The following is a 10,336-nucleotide window of genomic DNA, read 5'->3' on the forward strand; positions in this document are numbered from 1 at the left end:
AAAACTTTTTGGCCATAGCTGTGTACTTTTGGTGAACTTCCTAAAGCAGCCCTGCTTTTGACCATATCAGGTGTATCTAATTCATAGTTCAGTCCCTGTAGATACAGATCCTACCATCTGGAATGGCAGGAGGATCTCTGGTCTTGATCTCCTTGTAGTGTTGATGAAGCCAGCTCTCCAGCTCAATGCAATAATAATCCTGAACCTCTCGCAGGATCTGCAGGAAGGTTTCACAGATATTCTGGTTCTTATAGAGCTTGATGAATTCCTGGTCCTTGCAGACACACTGGTCCTGAAAGATGAGGTCCAGCAATGATCTGACACAGTTAGCGTGAGTCTTCTCCACTAAGCTGTAGTACTGGGACTGGGTGAGGATGGATCGGTCATAGAGCCAGCGCAATAGAGGGGCCGGGTTCGCACTGATCCACTTTGTCAGTGTTTCCTTGTCCTTCTCGATCAGTTTCCTATAGTCCATAGGAGCGGTCATCTTTTGTCACCTGAAAATAACAAAGGGTCGATTTCAGCAGGCTTGTTTTCAAAGCTAGTTTTGTTCCAGTAAAAAATACTGTAGCAACATGATTTGAAATTACACTTAAAAATATATTGTAACACCCTGCAAACATTCTGCACTCTTGCCATCCTAGGAATCGTTGCAATTAAGCACTTTTCAAAATCTATTTCCAACAACAGAATATAGAATGGGATTATCTTCTTGTCAGAGTAATTGCATGTTGCATGATTCTTATACCACAAACACCATCTACTTTTTATATAGTTTTTTTTTTTTTGTTATTATTATTAGATGGATTTTTCAAATACAAAACAGCATGAATGTTGGCACACATTGGCTTTTAAAATTTGTTAGGAAAAAAGTGCTGCTGAGGACTCCTGAGAATGTATAGGTTGCTAATGAATGCATATTCATATAGACTGCCGCTTGTAAAATGTCCACGAGAAACAAACATGTTTTAGGTGAGATAATGTTTCACAGTCAGTCAGGTCTCACGGTTTAGTATTAAAAATAAAAAGCACCTGATTTCCTTAAAAACTGATACAAGAAATCAAACCTGTGCCTACCTTGAGACCTGCATGAGATGGTTTTTAACACCTTCGCCTTCCCCTTGTGTATTCCCAGGTTCTAGTGCACACACTGTGAATGTACTGCTTCTGTTGAGCTGTGCTGTTTGCACAAGACTGTTGAAAGGTGTGGCACTGCAGTTAGAAATCTGAAAGTAAAAGCACGTAGTGACAGAAAGGATCGTCAGGTGTATACACAGGGACGTGCCGAGGACCAAGCGTACACTATCAAGTATTTACCGAGCTTCAAATCAGCATTGCGCAGTTTGACTCGTCAGCATTCTTTCTTTCAAAACGAAGTGGCATTCCAAATAACATGTTAACATTTTCTCAACACTGGGACAGCAATATTGCATGCTTTGTTGTCCTGAAAGTTATTTCATTTTATTATTAAAAGTCATTTTACCCTGTTGATAGATTTCATTATAGGTGCAGAAAAGCGGTCCAATATAAAACTGTGCCACATTCTTTAAGTTGCAGTTAGGGTTAGGCTGAGTGTGCATATATTAACCAATTACTAAAATACAATATCATTTATACACTAGGTATCAAGTTACAGCATCTTATAAGACGCTAACAGCCCAAGCATGTTGTGTCCCATTGTTTATTTCTTAGCACACTTATTGTTTCAGACAACATTGTTAATTGAGGTTAGGGTTAGAGTTATGTCATGCAAAATGATTAACACATTACGTACATATAAATATGTGTAATAACATTGTAATTATGTGTAAGATACACATGCATTTACTAAGTAGCTGCTATGTAAATACACAGTAATTAGAGGCACTTAATGTAACGTGTTACCAACATCTGTGAAGACTCTACTAAACCCAATATAAATGGGACTAGCCTTGAATCTATGAACTGAACTTTAAACAGAAAAATTCCCACATGCAGCTATTTATAAACTAGCTTGTTGCTTAATCAGAAGAGCAGCTTGTGAGTCTGCACTGTGAACATATTATGAGATCTGTATCTCCAAGCTTTACAAAACCAATCCGCTCTGCTGATAGACAGAGAAAAAGAGGAAACCGACATCAACGTGCCAGTGACTCATGGGGTTCTTGTCTCACTATATATATATATATATATATATATATATATATACCAAAACATGGCTTAGAACAAGTTAACCACGATGATTTAAACAAAACATAGATACATTTATGAATTTCCCTCATCCAGTCCACGTTCCCATACTGGAGAATGGGGTATGAATTGTTTCCAGCATCATACAAGTTTAACAAGAATCTGTAGCCGAGTCTGAATACTTTTGTAAAATGCAAGAAACAATTATATTTAATACCATCCTGTCTGACAAATCGTTTCATGTTTTACAAGAGGTGATGAAACTGTGGCACTGGATTTGCCTGACCGAAGCCTCATGTTACTGGAGCCTCAGCTGATGCACTATCCTTTCACTATTGCACTACAATTAGGTCATTATAGATACAAATTGTCACTCCTCATGTATTCTAGTAGTATTTGCACTTACTGTAAACTACATTGTATTTTTATATTGTTCTTGCACTGTAACCTTGTACTGCCCTATAACACCTGTAAGTTGCCTTGGATAAAGACGTCTGTCAAATAAGCTAATAATACTAATAATAATACTAATAATAATAATAATAATAATAATAATAATAATAATAATAATAAAACAGAATCAAGATTTTGATAGGGGATTTTGGAAAGGAGCCCACCCTCCTCCACATGTTTCCTGTAGCTTGACCGAAACATGTGGGCAGCGGGAAATGAGGAACTTTATGTGTCGAAATGGCTTCAAATCAAGTGAATCATCCAATACTTGCTTCACTCTGCCACTGTTTCTATAGGACAGACAATCTATGTTCTTGAAAACACCCCCCCTCGCCCAGAGCTTTTGGTTTTAAGAAGCAACGAAGATCATGAAGCTTGTCTTAGCCGCTTTCCTGCAATGGGTTTTGTTTGAAGGTAATTCATCTTTACTTGGTCTGTAACTGACATGTGCAGTGAACATGCTTGCTGCCTGTCATAACGCTGTCATTAGGGCAGCCATTCTCAAAGGGTAGGGATCAGTTTTCAGAGGGGTTGCGAAATGATTGTTACACAAGCAGATTTGAGATGTACAACAATAATCAACAGCAGGTCTTCTGTAAAAAGTCTGTATTGCATTGCTTTTTTTGTATTATAACTGTCTTGTTTATAGCCTACTATTTAAAAAAAAAGGTTATTTTTGCACAGGGGGTCACAGCAGTCAATTTGCAAGGTTTTTAAATTGTTCTGGGGGAAAATGATCTTTTGGAAAATCATAAGTCAAGTAGACATCCTTTATAATTTCATGATCCTGTTGTTTTTTTTTTAATTCTGTAAATTTGTGAATATATGGAAGAACCTATCAACCAAAAGGCTGAATATAACAAGATGTGAGTACTGACTTGGATACCTGCTGATTTGGGCTTAAAAAATATCTTCTAAGGATCGCAGTATATCCAAATCATGCTCCCTCCTGTAACAATACTGGTTGTCTATATAAATAGCAAAACTCGGGAATAGGTTGAAAGAAAAATGCTGCAATATGGAAAACACGGGATACAGCAAAGGAAAAGTCATGTGTTTCCTGTAAGCACTGCAGGGAGTTCTGCATGGGGCTCCCATGTGACTCCATGTTCACTGGGACACTTTGGGACAGTTCAGGCTTTTCAACTTACCTGTCTCAGGTACCTTTCACAGCAGGACTACACTTACCAGAATGCATTGGGTTGTGAGATGAAAAGCCTGAACTGTCCCAAAGTGTCCCAGTGAACATGGAGTTATACAGGACACATTTCAACTTATGACGAAGGCAAATTCAAACACAAAGGGTTGGATTCCTGAAGTTTTTTTTTTTTTTTTTAACTCGATTTGAAAATAGCAGTATACTTTTATAATGGAAAAAAAATGACAATTAAGTTTTTAAAGAAGAAATACCAAACACTGACATTTAATGGAAGTACTTATTGGTGTTCCTCAGTTATTTCTTTTATTTTTTAAAACTGAAAAAAATAGCTTTTCAAAAACCCATGTCACTGTGTTTTATGTTATTTCTAGGACTCCTGAGGGAGAGTGTTTGCACTGAGTGGACGGCACAGCTACCAGAGACCATATCCGCAGTAGAAGGATCTTGCGTGGTTATCCCCTGCACATTTACATACCCCAAAGGTGTGGAAGCATCCATCACAGCGGTCTGGTACACGAGTAGAAGCATATTTCAGAGCCTCGTAGTGTACAATGGCGAGGATCCGCTGAAGGTAGATGCTCGATTCCTTGGGCGAGCGTTTCTGATTGGGAACCTGACGTCTGGCGATTGCGCTCTGAAGATTGATAAAGTGAAGACGACTGATGGGCAACGTTATTACGTCTCATTTCATGCGAAAGGACAGAAGTTCAGGTTCCAGGATCAAAAGGTCACACTTAGTGTTTCAAGTAAGTTGTCTGGGTCACAGTGGAGTGGAGTGTGTGAAGCCAGTCGTGAAGGTTGTTTATCTATTGCTGATCAGATGAGGTTCTTTCCTCAGTAGTCTGTAAACTGTTTTGTGGTGTTGATGTTATACATGGGAATATGCATTTATCATCTCCCTGTGAAATGTGGGTTTGTATCCATTGTTGGGGGGCATTTAGTGTAGAAATGGAACAAAGAAAAATGCAGGACCGTTTGTACTGCACTGAGGAAGTCCAGTGGCCACAACGCATCTACATGAGCATGAATACTCTTGTTCTACAGTTTCTATAAAAAGGATGTTTTAATAATAAAGATACTTGATAGCTGACATTTGGTGAGTGCTTGGCGTTTGATTGTTTAATTTTGAACTTTTATTTGTGCCTTTATCACCCTGTGAATACAGAACAATGCTGCACATGCTTTTTTCAGCGTGCTCCTATTTCTTTAATTATTTTGGTGCAGTAACCTAATACCTATTGTGCATGATTAATGAAAATCTTACATCCATGTATTTAGATACAGGGATTTAGGATGGGGTTTTTATTATAAGGTCTTTTTGTTTTTAAAGGGAGAATTTACAAAGTGTGTATAATCTTCCTTCAATAGAACGATAACCCTGACCTGAACACTCACTGCAGTTCATTCCTGGATCAAAACCGTGCCGAAGTATGCTTGAGACTGCCAAGCTCATTCCATTTGAATATTTAAAAGAAGCATTAGCAACTTCATTTAAATCATTTTTTTTATTATTTTCGGACTCACCTCTTGAATTCCTCTTTTCTTATTCGTTTGTTTTCTGCAATTTTTGGGGAGTTTCGCCAGCAGTTTGTTATTTTTCAAATTTGAAACAGGTGAAAGACCTCTGTGCCCCACTGTAAAGTTTCTTCAGTATTTCCAAACCCACTCCATGTCTGTTTGTTGTCTGCAGAGACCCCGGAGAAACCCCGTATAACTAACCCTGGCCTCTTAACAGAAGGACAGCCTGTCACTGTGAACTGCACGACTGAGTACACCTGCCCTTCGAACCCTCCTACTGTAGACTGGGGCGGAGTCAATGGAACAGTCATCCTCCAATACACAGCCAAACAGCAGGTTGCATGGGCGGTGACCTCCTCAATCACGTTCACGCCCTCCTACCGGGACAGTCAGATACAATGCCAGGTGAAGTATCCTGGAAGGAACAATGTGACGGAGCACAGACCAATACACGTCAAGTGTAAGTGATAATGCACCCTCCTTCTCAAAGCAAGTGTGTTACAGGTTACCTTTGAGGGTGGAATAAACAACACCAGGCCTCTGGTCTGTGTTTTAGAGGGGTTGATATCAGGTGCGTTAAGTAACTGAGCCGCTCAGAGCGATAATTATTCCACTCACTCGGATCACCTACGAAATCTGCTTTGCAGCGCTCTGAGCTGCCGTTAAGTCTCTTTCACTGAGCTGCTCTGAGCGGCTCACTTACTTAACGTGCCCATTTACAGTGGTGTAGGAGGGATGCATAAAATGAATCAATAACTAATGATGTCACACAAAACTAAATTTTACTAGGCAGGCTAGATAGGAGGCTGTGTGGTCCAGTGGTTAAAGAAACGGGTTTGTAACCAGGAGGTCTCCGGTTCAAACCACCTCAGCCACTGACTCATTGTGTGACCCTGAGCAAGTCACTTAACCTCCTTGCGCTCCGTCTTTCGGGTGAGATGTAATTGTAAGTGACTCTGCAGCTGATGCATAGTTCACACACCCTAGTCTCTGTAAGTCGCCTTGGATAAAGGCGTCTGCTAGATAAACAAATAATAATAATAGACAACCTAATAAACAGGTTATTGTAATCAATTTCCATCTGTTGTTACAATATCTAACGAGTTATTTATGTGTATTCATGCAGACGCTCCTAAAGACACAGAGATTCTTGTCTGGACTCGCAATATTAAAGAAGGCTCCTCAGTCTCAATGTCCTGCAGCAGTAAAGGAGACCCTCCCATTTCCAGATACAGCTGGTTCTTGGTCCAGGGAGGTCAGGAGGTCGACCTGGAGCAACACACAGAGAAGGTTCGAGTCCCCAACGTGACACGTGGAGTACAGTTCTACTGCACAGCTGAGAACAAAATCGGGCAAACCCAATCTCCTAGGAAATCCCTAAACGTAGAATGTAAGTGCCGGTCCCCCCGCCAAGAGCCTTGTCCGCTTAGAGCAGGTTTTCTGGGTACCTTTAAATTAAGCAAAGTCGTGGTTCAGACAGGGAACTCACTTTGACCTTAGATCAAATCACGTTAACATCAAGCGCATTTTAGGTTCTTCCAATACCAGAAGCACTCGTCCATCGAATAGCTAGCATCTTATTTGTGCTATTATTTTTCAACAGCAGCCTGTAATTTGGATTTTGCTGGGTTAAAGAACCATTTTAACTGCTTGCTGTACTAGATGGCTAAGCATCACATTATGTTCTTGCAAACCAAACACTGATTTGCACAATATATGCGGACATTGACATCCTATCGTTTATATATCATTTAGAATCCCGATGAAAGTGTAGGGCAGTGATTTCATTTGTCACCAAATATGAAAAATAGCTCACCACCGGCTGAGATGATCCAAGAGGTTTATACAATACTCTTTGCATTGTAGACAAACCGGATATCACAGGGGAATCAAAGTGCACCTTCAGCCCTGGAGAGATGGTCTGTCACTGCCTGGTGAACTCGAACCCTCCAGCTCAGATCCAGTGGATTGTGAACAGCAGTGCCCAGGACTTCAATCTCAGTACCTGGAGAAGCGGCGAGTGGGTGACCAGTGTCCTGACCGGGGCACTGCAGGTTCAGACTAACGTTTCCTGCACTGCATTCAACAAGCACGGAGAGACTGTGTACGTGCTTCCCTTCCACGTCAAAGGTGAGTTCATTCAGACAAGCCACAGTCATTTTATTTTCATAATCATGGGTGCATGAGTTCCTGCACCATGGTCTTTCAGTTCACCAAATAACACCATTTTAGATTTTTAACATTAGCCATTTGAATTAGAAACTGTAACACTTTACGTTTGGTGTCTTTATCGACTGTGTATTTGCACTGTAGTTAATAAATACACGTGTACATAATTACAATGATATCAGGCATATTTACAGTGTACTTAATGTGTAAATCTTTTTGCAGTATATATGTAGGTACAGAATTGTATCAGAAAAGGGTTAGGGTTAGGGGTATATCGTGCAAAAATGATTTACACATTAAGCACATTTGAACTATGCATAACATTGTCATTATATATGTTTTTTTAATTATGTCTCAATCCTAAAATCCTAAGTGACCTGTTTTTCTTGGTTCCCAGAGAGCCTGCTATGGATGATTGTTCCTGCTGTTGGAGGGCTAGCCTGCCTGCTCTTTATTCTCCTCATAGCAATAACCGTGTTCTGCTGTAGGAAGAGAAGGGGCAGGTAAGTGATCCTGTTACATCTTTGGTGTGTGCGTTGCAGTAATACAATGCAAGTTAAGGTGGTACAAAAGAACAAACTATGCAGATCGTGTGAGGTTGTGGTTGTGGAGGAGAGGATGTCTGACCTCGAACTACTTCCCCGACGCTGTGCACACCCTAAGCTGAGACTCATGTGGATTGCAATACAGGTACAGCTAAGTTTTACCAGTGCACTTTAGTAGTAAAAACAGTATTGCACATTTTCTGTTTTATTATGTTAATGAGTGCATTTTTGTTGAAAGAAAAAAAGCTGTTATTTTAAATAGAATGACGCAGTGTTTAACGCTCCTCTCTCTCTCTCTCTCTCCTAGGCACTTTATACACCAACCAAGAATGTACAGTCTTTGTGACACAAGCATATACCAAGAAAGCAGCCCTCTGTACATGAACTGCACAGAGGCCAACCCCATTTATACCAACGGGAGCTACCAAATCCTCTATGAAAACTGCACACCTAGTTTCGTACGCACACAGCAGGTACAGATGAATTGATTTGCAAATAAAACTTAAGAAACGTTTGAGTCCAGCTGAGAAACGGGGTGGCGTTCTTCCTCTTTGGGTGTAGTGTTTACATATTTCCATGAGGCCTTTTATATGTGGTCTAACTTGGATCTGCCTAAATTTGAGACGTCTTGGTAGTTTCCACAATTTAATAGGAGCATTTTGTTTTTCTTTCTGTAATCACTAAAGCTGTTGGCGCTCACAATGTGCTGTTGCTTGATTTCTATTCTCAAAAAGAACATTGCAGATGGGATATCCATGGGGCACTGCCACCTTTCTATGGAGCCGTACTGATGAACAATGTCTTTTTTTGTTTTATTCAAACAGCACAGAGCTGCCTGGAGACGCAGAGAGGTGAGGGAAGACAACGGGAGTGCCACGGAGTGCCCCGTGTATCTGGAAGTGCTCTAAATCACCAAAAAGTACCTTCTTAACAACGGAAGAACCGTCAACTCCCCATGTACGTGCCAACTTGTTGGACGTCCGTATTTTAGACTGGCAGGCTGATCAACATGACAATCCGGGACACAAGCCCTGTGGAAATGCTGTCTTTTTTCTAATTTCCAAGAAATGTTTCAATTGTATGAATCTGAGGGAAACAGTCCATATTTACACCAAATGTACCCAAATAAATACAATGTTTTAGCTTGAAATTCAACACCTTGACACCAAGGTCAGGTTAGAAAAAACTTGACTTCAACCTCACAGCCTGGTCCTTTATCCTGTAAGGTTTGAGGCCTCTGCTGTCAGTTGCGTATCTAGTAAGGAGCCTCTATTTGAATGGTGTGAATGAAAATCTGAATGTATTAAAAAGCCGTTGTTGATCACTGGCATGTAAATAGTTGCACCTTTTCTGTGTTCCACTGCTACGTCCTTATGCTACCTAATAATAGTATTTTCAGAATCTGAGCGTCTGTGTTGTGTCATGTACACCAGTGTTTCTCAACCCTGGTCCTGGAGGCCCACTGTGTCTGCTAGTTTTCATTCCAACTGAGCTCTCAGTTACTCAACTAAACCCTTAATTGAACTGATAATTTGCTTAATTAGACTGTTTTAATTGTTTTCAGCTGTTAAACAGTTGGAGAGTTCAAGTTACTTAAAAAATGTTATAGCGAACTTGAAATCTGAAACTGTTAAGAGCTGAAAACAATTAAAAAGGTCTAATTAAGCAAATTATCATTTCAATTAAGGGTCTAGTGAAGAAATTGAGAACTCAGTTGAAATGAAAACCAGCAGCCACAGGGGGTCCCCAGGACCAGGGTTGAGAAACACTGATGTTGACTGCATTGGCAGGTCTGTAGTTTTAACAAATATTTTATTTCTGTTTTTCTAAAAGTGCTTTAAAATCAAGCGTGCAACTGTTTTAGAGAGTTGGAAGTCTTAATCATAGTCAAAGATGTACATTTTATACTAACAGTGAACAGCACCAACATTTTAATAAAGTATAATCAATATACCAAATATGTTTCATGTAATTACTTACCGTAAAAACCAGTGTATAAGTCGCACTGGTGTATAAGTGACCCCCCCCCCCCCCCCCCATTGAGACAACAATTTCAGGAAAAAGCCTATAGGTCACACCGGTGTATAAGTTGCTCCCCCATTTTTAGGACCCCCTAAAAATGCCTAGAAAATAGACTTATACAAAAGGTTTTTACAGTATATACTGGCTAGACTGCAAACCCCTTCAACTAATGCAGCGGCAAATCAGGAGGCTGCAAACCTGCACACTTCCTTAAAGACATCATGGCATATTTCATTCCTTTAAAAAAGGTCCATCTTCAGACCCATACAAGTAAGGACAAAACAGGTCATTAGAAAAACTG

At 40.1% G+C, this 10,336-nt stretch overlaps 1 protein-coding gene across 3 annotated transcripts; it reads left to right on the forward strand.

Moving 5' to 3' along the window:
• Nucleotides 1–2,908: 2,908 nt before the first annotated feature.
• LOC117434152 (Schwann cell myelin protein-like) lies at nt 2,909–9,962 on the forward strand. Of its 3 annotated transcripts, none has more exons than XM_034056757.3 (8): nt 2,909–3,036; nt 4,153–4,527; nt 5,472–5,759; nt 6,426–6,689; nt 7,166–7,429; nt 7,866–7,971; nt 8,321–8,486; nt 8,838–9,962. In XM_034056757.3, the coding sequence occupies exons 1-8, from the start codon at nt 2,991–2,993 to the stop codon at nt 8,919–8,921; spliced, it is 1,593 nt and encodes a 530-aa protein (XP_033912648.3). In that variant the 5' UTR covers nt 2,909–2,990; the 3' UTR covers nt 8,922–9,962. The 3 variants fall into 3 exon arrangements, 2 of the variants coding, with proteins under 2 accessions (XP_033912648.3, XP_034765353.2); XM_034909462.2 differs by having other exon boundaries at nt 5,517–5,759; XR_009310994.1 differs by lacking the exon at nt 8,838–9,962 and having other exon boundaries at nt 7,866–8,158; nt 8,321–8,425.
• The last annotated feature ends 374 nt before the right edge of the window (nt 9,963–10,336 follow it).

Source organism: Acipenser ruthenus, chromosome 38, assembly GCF_902713425.1.
Source record: "Acipenser ruthenus chromosome 38, fAciRut3.2 maternal haplotype, whole genome shotgun sequence".
NCBI lineage: Eukaryota > Metazoa > Chordata > Actinopteri > Acipenseriformes > Acipenseridae > Acipenser > Acipenser ruthenus.

Coding starts and splice junctions, on each gene's coding strand:
- LOC117434152 (XM_034056757.3), top strand. CDS start 2,991: ATGAAGCTTGTCTTAGCCGCTTTCCTGCAATGGGTTTTGTTTGAAG. Junction 6,690..7,165: donor GAAATCCCTAAACGTAGAAT/GTAAGTGCCGGT, acceptor TTTGCATTGTAG/ACAAACCGGATATCACAGGG. Junction 7,972..8,320: donor TGTAGGAAGAGAAGGGGCAG/GTAAGTGATCCT, acceptor TCTCTCTCCTAG/GCACTTTATACACCAACCAA.